Source organism: Ochotona princeps, chromosome 27 (assembly GCF_030435755.1).
Source record: "Ochotona princeps isolate mOchPri1 chromosome 27, mOchPri1.hap1, whole genome shotgun sequence".
In the NCBI taxonomy this organism is placed as follows: domain Eukaryota; kingdom Metazoa; phylum Chordata; class Mammalia; order Lagomorpha; family Ochotonidae; genus Ochotona; species Ochotona princeps.
In genome coordinates, this window is record NC_080858.1 from 924,786 (window position 1) to 935,798 (window position 11,013).

Below are 11,013 nucleotides of genomic sequence, written 5' to 3' on the forward strand. Positions count from 1 at the left end.
GATTCATTTGAAGAGCATGCGCATAGCTCTCTGGATTTCCTTGTTCCTGAGGCTGTAGATAAAGGGATTGAGCATGGGGGTGACCACAGTGTACACCACTGAGGCCAAGGCATCCTTTCCAGCAGAAAGTGAGAAAGCAGAACTGAGATACACACCAAGACCTGCCCCATAAAACAAGCAAACCACTGTCAGGTGAGAGCCACAGGTGGAGAATGTTTTGTACCTGCCACCTGGAGATGGGATTCTCAGAATGGAGGATGCAATTTTATAGTATGAGAAGAGGATGCCTGACATAGGGAGGAAACCATATATGATACTAACAATATAAGTGACTATGTCACTGCTGAAGGTGTCAGAGCAAGTAAGGTTGAGAAGCTGAGATGGGTCACAGAAGAAATTAGCAATTTCCACTCCCTTGAAGCAGGAGCTTTGTAAGACGATCAAATTGTGGAGCTGGGATTCAGAAAGGCCGGCCACAAATGACAGCAAAAGTAGGATGCCACAGCGGTGGGAATTCATGATGACCTGGTAATGCAGGGGATGACAGATGGCAACATATCGGTCATAGGCCATCACTGTCAGAAGAAAATCATCCATACAAGCAAAGAGGAGAAACGAAGACATCTGAGTGAGGCAGCCAGCATAGGATATGTCTGTGCTGTGGGTGAGGTTGCCCACAATCATCTTGGGAACCGTAGTGGAGATGACACCCACATCAGCCAAGGACAGGTTGCAGAGAAAGAAGTACATGGGGGTGTGCAGGTGGGAGTCTGAGGTGACAACCAGGATGATGAGCAGGTTCCCGAGCACTGTGACCAGGTACATGGAGAGGAACAGCCCTAAGAGGAGTGGCTGCAGCTCTGGTTCCTCGGAGAAGCCCATGAGGTGGAATTCTGAGACACTTGTGAGATTTTGGCTTTTAGCATAACCTGGGAACTGTGTGTAATAGAAAATAGTGTTAGTCTTAGGATAATTAGGCTCATGGGAATTGTACATTTTCTCAGTTCTGTGTTTCAATTATAGAACACATGGGCAACTCTAAAATTTGGTAGAATAAATAGAATTAAAGGAAAAGATTTGGACTCAATATTACTATTGAATTTCATGAATTTTTGAGATGCTTTTTCCCCAGGTTTTCAAGACACCCACCTCTTTTCCATATTTGTTGACCATACAACTTCTCATTTCCAGCTCAACATCCACAAACTCAGTCACATGCAACCCCTCAGAACTGATTTCTGTGATATTCACCTCCTCCTGTTGATATTCTATGTGCCCCTGTTTTAGAACACTTGGCTGAAAAATATTAAAAGATAAGAATGTTAGGTTTAGCATGCCATTGATCAAAGCGAAATGCACCCAAGGATGTTAACAGCAATAGGAAGTGCCCTTTCCATCTGCAGGACAGCATCATATATAGTGAAAAAAATCATTGATAATGATCATCTTGACATAGAATATTTATACATACGCTTTAAAAAGCTAGGATTGCATTATCGAAGCATAAAACTTGATTGTTCTTGATAGGAATATGTTACTTTTTTCAGCATTGTGTCATCTTTTTATTCGAAGTCCCTCCATGTTCTTTTTTTGAGAGTTAGCCTCTAGAAGACTCCACCAAATGCTTACAGTGTCCCTGTCACGCCCAGCACAGAGGCTGGGAGCAGGAGCTTAACCCCAGTCTCCAATATGGGTAGCATGTTTGCAACCATCCTCACTGCCTCTCACACTCAGCCCTGGCAGGAGGCGGTCACTAGCCACCACTTGAAAGCAAAAGGCATGCTAACCCACATAGGTTTTCCCTGCCATGTGGCAGCTAATCTAGAGCACACAGAATGTGTAGGAATGAAAGGGTCACCTTGGAACACGAGGATTCCTTTTTTAGCCTTTCTTTATATGCTCATTGATAAGAGGTCTTGCCATCATCTTGCATTTCCCATGTTGAATATTATGATTAGTGGCAAATTAATCCTGTGAATGTAGAAGGATGTGGGATTGTCTTAAAGTATACCTATAGAATGAAAAAAAATCCCTTTACTGAAAAATTTACATAAGATTTAAAAATAAGTCATTTTGCATATAATATCTTAGCTTTAGAGCCCGTCAAATCAAATAACATAAAACACACTCAAGCAATTTCTTCATCTGTAGGAGAACAATAATTATGGACCTTAGGGGCTATTATAGGTAGTTCCTGTAAATCTTATATTATTTTCATCACTTGTCCATTATTCTTTTTTTGTTCTTTAAAGATTTATTTTTATTACAAAGTCAGATATACAGAGAGAGGAGGAGAGACAGAGAGGAAGTTCTTCCGTCCGATGATTCACTCCCCAAGTGAGCCGCAACGGGCCGATACGCGCCGATCCGATGCCAGGAACCAGGAACCTCTTCCAGGTCTCCCACGCGGGTGCAGAGTCCCAAAGCATTGGGCCGTCCTCAACTGCTTTCCCAGGACACAAGCAGGGAGCTGGATGGGAAGTGGAGCTGCCGGGATTAGAACTGGTGCCCATATGGGATCCCGGCGCGTTCAAGGCTAGGACTTTAGCCACTAGGCCACACCGCCGGGCCCACTTGTCCATTATTCTTACAAAGGTAGAAAGAAATAGCCATTTTCTATCTACTGGTTCACTCTCTCAAATGCCCATAATATCTAATCATGTCAAGGTGAAATCTGAAGCCAGAAACATCAGCCTGCAGCCAAGTCTCCCATGTGATGGCAGGAACTCATGTCTTGTAATAACATCTGGTGTATGCCAAGGTGCACAAGAATAGGAATGGATCAGGGGTGGGATAATCAAGCAGCCACAGGCACTGTGACATAGGATGCAATCTCCCAAGTTCAGCTCTAATCCATAGCAGCACGACACACACCCCTTATGTCAGCACTGATGTCAGAGCACTGAAAGTTTTCCTTACAAGCTACAAAAAATGTGTTCATAGTCCTTTTAAGAAGTGTGCTGCACATACTACTGCTAAATGCCGGAGTATGCACTGACATTTGGTTTTCATTCTTTCTCTCAGGCACTGGAGCCTCATTTAAACAGTTGATCTGTCCCATCACTGAATGGGAGGGCATCATTTGCCTTGTCTATCACTATGACCACGTCTTCATAATTTCTGTTCCCCTCTCCATGTCTCACATATGAAAATTTCTCTAAGATCATTCATGAAATTGTTTTTAGTTGCAAAATGCCGTCTTGCTATACACCAGCTGTATTTGCTGTCCTAGGAAAAAGTGATCACTGCTTTCTCTATCATTTAAGATAAACAATCATTATCTCGCAGTGGAATGTTTGGTAGCAGTCGTTTCATGAGAACTCACTTGAGAGGGGAATATTGACTTCATTTTGCCAAATGGCGGAACCAGTGTGGTGAGAAAGGTATAAGGAGATCAGCATGCTACTCATGGATCATTCACCTAGGATACGCACATGCATGCCAATCTTGCCACATCTCTGTAATGTCATCATCTTCTGGAAATACACAGAGCATCTCGTGTCTGTCACAGGCTTAGAATCAGGGAGAAGCTGTAACTCACACATCTTGTGGTTTTTATTATTTTTTAAATATAGATTTTGTCACAGACAGAGCAAGTTTGTCATGAAAGCCATGGTCAAAGCAGACTGGAAGCTGCAATGATGCCCAATTTTATGACATGTCTCACTCAGGTAGAACATCTGCCTCTTTCGTTTCTTTTATTGCACACCTGAATATCTCTGCCTTCGTTTTTCAGTACTCCTCAAGAAGAGTTAGGCTGTAGACTCCAATCAGTGAAGTTACCGGAGCTTCATGTCCTGCTCAGCGTCACCAGCCCATGTTCTTCCAATATTCCCATGCATCTCTGATTCCATCAAATTCCTGGAAGGGATTAAGCTACTGGCAAGACAGCAGCAAATGTGTGGAAGCCACAGTGGCTAGGGCCAGTTACCGTGAGGCATGAACCATTTGGTTCCGTATGGACATAGTTGCTGGATGCCTCCTTTGTGTAAGCACACATGCAGGAGTGAGAGACAGTCACTCTTCCCCAACACACAGAGTACACATTTGTGAGGACATGCTCTGGCTTAAAAGTGCTTTGGGAATGATGAAAGTGTATTTCATTTAATACAAAAATCATTCTTGGTGTAACTATTTTCAGTATAACTATATGTGGAAAGGAAATATTATAAAAGTTTGAATGTAGATTTAAAAAAACATTTATACCAGAATTACCTAACAACTGCTCCTGTTGTCTGTGAACATTTGAAGTTCTCTCAGACAGTGGCCGGAGTAAGATGCACCAGTACATACATAGGAATGCATAGTGTTAACCAGGTTATATTTCAATTAATGTTATGAAGATGAATTTTATACTCCTAATCACAATAGCTAGAGCATATTTTCTGCATCTTTGAGTTATCTGTTACAAAGAGCAATCTTTCTTGACAAGGTCATTCATTACTCAAAGCAGTGTGGCCACTGAGGCATCAGTTTTGCTAGCTGGCAGTGCCCACTGTCACAGATCCTGAGAACCCACTCCACAGAATAAAAGTGGTCAGTTGAGTAGACCTACTTCCAAAAGACGTTGTCCCTGGGGCTGCTGTATTAGTGATCTCTGCTTGGCCCAATCATCAGAACATTTCTAACAGAGTTCCAACAGGTCACATCAGGTACCTCTGAGCTCCTTTGTTAATCTCCCTGCATTTTCTGCAGTAGAATTGGAATCTAACACCTCAAATTCGTGTTACTTTTTCACATGAAGTGGAGCGATTTCAGGAGGTGTGCAAGGAGTTGAAGGCTGAAGTGAAATCCTATAGAGGGTCAAGAGAAGGCTGTCCCTGTATGACCCTGTGATTGCCCTTTCTGTGATGTTAGCTTTGAACTTGGTCATGATTCACTGGCTGCCGCCCACTGTGGTCTACCAGCAAACCAGAGGAGAGGGCACAATGAGCAACAGGTCTCTTCCCAAAGGAAAGATTCCTGAAAAGTTTCCCTGGGACACAAGAAGGGTAGGGTGGCCATGCTACAATAGGGTCTGGGACCCACTACCTGCTTCAGAAGTGGCTTCACCTTCAAACTGACCACCTGATACAAGAAAGTTACCCAAAAGTGCTGAGCTCTTCTCCTCTACACAAAGTAAAAGAATATGTTTTCTGTGCCCTGAAGCATTAATGGTAGGATAAGGCAGTATAATTCACAAACTGATTACTCAAAGCCTCATCATAATTCTCACGGTTATGTTTTAGAATTCGAATGAAATTTATACAGCCTCAGTTGCTACCGTCATTAAGAAAATGCCAGTGGGTACACTTGGCTCAGGTTGGGGCAGACCAGGCCGAGTCAGTTCACGTCATCCACTGGCAAGCCCAAGCGCTGAAACTGTGTGGGGTCTGGCAGGGTTTGCTTGCGAAAAAAAAAAAACAAAAACAAAAACAAAAACAAAAAAAAAAAACAAAAAACAGTACAAAACACAAAATGCCAAGGTGAAATGGCCTGTGCCAGTAGGGAATGCAACACCCGACCAGCACACCTCCCACTGGTTTAGGTGAGGGACGAGAGTGTGATGGGCAGAGCCGGGGAGAGCTGCGATACTCATTGGTTCCAATGGAGGTCGGGGCTCAGAATAGAACCAACCCAGGGGTTAAAACCACCAGCTGATTGGAGTGATGGACTGTGGCTGGCACTGTGCTTACTAGTAGTACATGTAGGAGCCTGGACTGGGAATGCCTCAAAGTTTCTTAGGGGATTCCCCTGAACAAAATGGAGGAATCAAAGCATTAACCAAGAAAAGATGGAAAATGGAGTAGATCAATCAATCACCTCAGCTATATGCTTCCAGCGGAAAACTGGACAAGGGGAAACTCTAAGATGGACTATGTCAATCAGTGGACTCTGCACCAACCTCATCATACCCGGACTGTTGCTGAAGATATGTTGGAGCTTCTAATTGATTGAGGTGACGTTCTGCTGGCTCTGCCTTCAAACCTGAGAGGGCCTCCCTAAGAGGCCGTTGAACTTGAACTGGACAAGCGGGATGCTGGACTCTGTATGGTGTGAGCTTTTAATTAGGGAATCTCAACGGAACTTGAGCTGTGGTTATGCATCAAGGTGAAGGAATTCACCATGGGGGAAGGGTTTGGGGTGAAGGGGGGGAATCCCAGTACCTATGAAATTGTGTCATGTAATACAATGTAATTAATGAATAAATGAATATTAAAAAAAATGCCAGTGGGAAGGAAAGAAAAAAAAAATCTCAGAATGAGATCTTTGAGACACTGATGAGAACCAAGTCGGTACAACTTCATGAGCTAAAGCAATCCCTCCCCTTTGTCCTTACAACTGTGATTTTTCTTCCTGTTGATGACAAAGCAATACACCTGACATTCCACAGATCCATCCAAACCCATTTGCTGTCTCCCTGAGAGCTTACCAGGAAGCACGTGAGGCGTAACCCTGAGAGGGCTCTGCTGCTCCTCTTCTTCCCTTCAGGCAGTAATGCCTCCCATCTTTGACTCTGAACTGAAGAAGAGACAGACTCACAACATGTCCTCCTCCTGCAGGTGCTCACAGGGGTGTTTATCATAGAAAGAAGCTGCCGGATTTCCACTTGTAAAGTTAACGTCTGAAGGTGCTGGCTCATTATTTACACTTGGAAGACGCTGGTGGCTCAGTGCCCAGAGCTCCTCATTAGCCAGTAGGTACAGAGTGTCCCAGTCTCTGAGGACTGGCTGATAGTGTTGGAAGAGGGAATGTGGAAAGCCATTGTCCCTGGGACCTAGACACAAGGCATCTCACCTAGGCTCCTTTGCTGCTGACTTGCAAGTGCAGCATCTTGGCTTAAAACTCAAACTTTGGATTTCAGTTTCAACTCAATCTGGGACGTGTGTGTGTGTGTGTGTGTGTGAATGCATTGGGTTAATCATGAAATCGAAAGAGAATTAGATGTTCTATCCCAAGAACACAATACCATTTTGAATTTCTCTCAAATTTCCAGACTCAACACACAGCCATTTTCTGTTTGTTTTGTTTTCAAAGCACTTGTTTGCATTAGAAGTTGATTTCTGAGCAGCATATGGCTTGTTAATAACTTGAATAGATTTCCACTTGTAAATTGTGTCTCTTAACAAACTGTTTACGTAAGTGTTTATCTTATAGTTGACATCCATGCGATAGTAGTAGTATGTGATTATTTTAAAAGTTTGTAGAAAGTGTAATAAAAGAAAACATCATGATATGCATTTGCCTTGATATATGAAAGACTTCATGCACATAAAATCGTTCAGCTGTTCCTATTATAAAGTGTGTTGTAAATATCCTGACTTGCTCTGCATGAACCAGAGTGAAAGGAATGAATTCTCTCCACCACCTGTTGGTTTCCACATGAAACAATTTATCTCCACTATCCTGCTGACCTCTAATGCTTCCACTCACCCTCCTTCAGCCTCAGGGTCCAACAAAACTCACTGGGATGGTTGTCCATAGCAAGAACCTCCCTTGGAAAGGAAGGCCCATCTGTGTGCATGCTCTGTGATCAATGAGACCTGGGGCTCTCACTCTGGGACTGTTGAGAAGACACACAGGAGGTCTTGGCCTCCCAAATTCCATGAGCTTGAGAATGGACACACAGTTGTAAAATATTACCACAACGCAATAGCAGATTTCTCCTCTCCCTCCTCCTTCATATTTCCCTTCTAACAGCTTGTTTACATAAAGAAAACATACTTAGAAAATACATTTACAGGCATAGTGTTGATTCCCACTGACCTGTGCTATGTCCACGTTCCACATCCACTATCACCCTTCTTTTTAATTTAATTTTTACACTGCATCTCCTTTTGTTTCCCTTCCCAATCACAGGCTTAGCACTCCACTAAGCAAAGATTTTAACATAAAACCAGCCTTCTTAGATTGTTTTATTTCACAGATGCCATCTGCTGGACCACACACCAAAGACCCCAACCAGAGGTGATGGCGAGGCCAGAGCCAATGTTGAGAACAGAACCTGGATTTTCCACACAGAAGGAATAGACCCAAATATTTTTTTTAAAGATTTATTTTATTTTTATTACAAAGTCAGATATACTGAGAGGAGGAGAGATAGAGAGGAAGTGGAGCTGCCGGGATTAGAACCAGCAGCCATATGGGATCAAGGCGAGGACCTTAGCCACTAGGCCACGCTGCCGAGCCCTAGACCCAAATATTGTAGCCAACTTCTGCTGCTTTCCAAGGAGTACATTAGCTTCAAGTGGAGATTGCAAGCAGATCGGGTACTGCAACCAGAATCCTGTATATGGGATTCAAACATCCCAAGAGGCATGGTAATAATGGCGCTAAATGCCTGCCCTTGATAGAAGCATTCTGAAAACATATATACATGGGCTAATAATAGTTAATATTTGTCTATTATATCAAGTCAGAATGGAGTTACAGAGAGAGGTGGTAGTATGGTGGGGCGCATGAGAGAAACAGAGATCGTTCATCCATTGCTCACTCCAGAAATGGCTACATTTTTCCAGGATGTACAAGTCCACATCCTCAAGGCAAGAGCTTCTTCAGGATTTTTCTTGTGGGTGAAGGGACTCAAACACTTGGAATGTTTTGGCCAACCAAAATACAGTGCAATTCCATTAGGATTGCTAGAGGTATGGTGGTAGATTTAATGATTAAGCCACAGAGCACCAGCCCTCATATGTGCTCTTTTTTATCCTTTAAAATTTTTATTGCTTTCAATGCCATGATAAAGTTACATAGGTTTCAGGGGTTCCCTTCTCTCCCACAGTGCCGAGCTCATCCACCCACTAATTTTCACCATGAGTTTGCAATAGTGTAGTCCTTCTCATTTAGTCATAAGTCCATCATTCTGCTATATCAGTGTGTCCTGACATTACAGGTATAAGCGATGACAGAGAGTCCAGCATCCTATTTTTAAGATATGTTCATGGAGAGCTAACAGAAAAACAAGGTTAATTTTTTTTAAAATTTAGAATTTCCTGATACTTTTGAAAGCCTCTATGTACATAACAATATCTTCATTTAGCCTTGGGATTCAGTAAATAATATGAGCTGTTTAACTTTTAAAGGAATGTGGAATTCTTACTGATTGTTCTAGAATTCCCTCCAGAAAGCAAGGTTTTACAATTTTTTTTTGCACTGCGATTTTTTATTAAGTCACTGTAAGGACCCCAACTCTCCTGCTGGTCCTGGACATGAGGAAACTTTGCTTTCTACAGTGCCATTTGCATAGACTGTATTCCACAAAACCTGCTAGACTGGGAAACCTTCTTGCTGGGCATGGCTGGGGTGTGCGTTTCTATGGCTATCTCATGCCCAGGAGCAATGAAGGCTATGGCTTTCTCCTCTGGACTGTTAGGAAAATAACCAGCTCTGGGAATGGAAGACATAGGTACAACTCTGTCTGGAATACTGGAACCAGCAGTTTTATTTAAAAATTACTATTTTTCTTGAAAATCAAATACAGATGAGGACAGAAAGGCCAAAGGACTGGCTCATTCCCCCAACACACACAATAACTGCTGAATGCTGAGCCAGATGAAGCTGGGAACTAAGAACTCAGCCAGGATGCTCCCATGTAGCTGGAAGGGACAGTAACACTTGAGCCATCATCTGCGGCATCCCAGGATACACAGTAGCAAGAAGTAGAAATTGGAAGCACAGCTAAGACTCAAAACTAACCATCAAAATACATGATTCCAGCATCCCAAATAGCATCTTATTTGTGCATCAAATGCTTACCTTAGGGACCAACATCTTATAAACTGAATGTATAGGCCAACATTTTCCACAATAGTTCTTCAGCACTCCAGGCACTAAGGACTCTTGATTTTGGTTTGCAAGCACACAAAATTATGTGAATACCCATCTTTTTGCCAGCATATCATACAAGCCATACAGCCATCAAACTCTCAGCCAGAGTTCATGGCAGAACTGCCAGTTGGCTGCACACATCTCTGTGTGGTGTATCTGCTGAGTTTCTGCCCTGCTGATCAGTGCTGTTACTGTGGTCACAGAGTCCAAAAGAGTAACCATGGTTTGGTTCCACAGAATCTATCTGATGTCACAAACATGTGTAACCATTCATCAGAAGCTCCCAGTGAAGTGCTCTCTGATCTTTGCTCAAGCAAGTGTTCATTTCACATGAGAATGTATTTTATTTAGATATTTCCATGTGTATATCAGATCACTGATTCTTTAATGAAGTATACTGTAAGTCATAGTGATGTCAGCGAAGCAATGGAATAGGAAACTCCAGGTCTTCATTTCCCCCATGGAGGTTGTGCTTAGCTACAATTTGCCTTTGTGAAAAATGACCCATGAAAAGATTGCATGTGGCCTAGGTGAGGGCAAAGCCAAGAACTGTATCAAAATGCATTTTTTGCTTTTTTTTTTTTTCCCCACCAAGCACTTTTGGTCCCAGAAAGAGCATGGCAGAAGGAGGAGATCAGTTTCAACTGCTAGTGCATCTCATGGAAGGGAGAGGATGTGGTGGAAAAGTTCATCTAACAATCTGTCTCGTACTCAGGGCTTTCTGGGAAACCTACAAATGATTTGCCTTCCTCGAAGCACTAATGGTGATGACCATGCTGGGTGTTTAGCTGATCAGGCCTGCTGAGAACTGGGACAGGCATATAATCACACTCTCAGAGGAAGACATTAGGAGGAGAATGAGATGAACTCCTGAGAATAAGCACTACCTCTTCAACTGCAAAAATCCTACACCCTGAAGCCCAGGGAAGAACTGGCTGTCCCACGCAGTCTCTAGCCAGTCATATGATTTTTATACAAAGGACTTTGACAAGGATTTTTGATGAATGTTCAAATATTAATGGAAAGCAAATGAATGCATTGGAACAAGGAAATATGACACCATCAAAGAAACACTTTATATCTCCAGACAGAATTTATTACATTTTTCTTAAGGAAGAGGAGTTGTTTGATTATCCCACAACTCAAGCTAACCACTTAAAGATGCCCAACCTGGTAACACCAAAGATAGAAACTTAGAGTAATTGG

At 42.7% G+C, this 11,013-nt stretch overlaps 1 protein-coding gene across 1 annotated transcript; it reads right to left on the reverse strand.

Annotated features, from left to right (window-relative positions):
• Positions 1-3: 3 nt before the first annotated feature.
• LOC101519708 (olfactory receptor 7E24-like) lies at positions 4-996 on the reverse strand. The gene has a single exon (XM_004593402.3). It carries the CDS (start codon positions 994-996, stop codon positions 4-6), a length of 993 nt encoding a protein of 330 aa, XP_004593459.3.
• Positions 997-11,013: the final 10,017 nt, after the last annotated feature.

Bases quoted from the DNA above. Each gene is read 5' to 3' on its own strand.
- LOC101519708 (XM_004593402.3), bottom strand. From the start codon at position 996: ATGTACAATTCCCATGAGCCTAATTATCCTAAGACTAACACTATTTTC.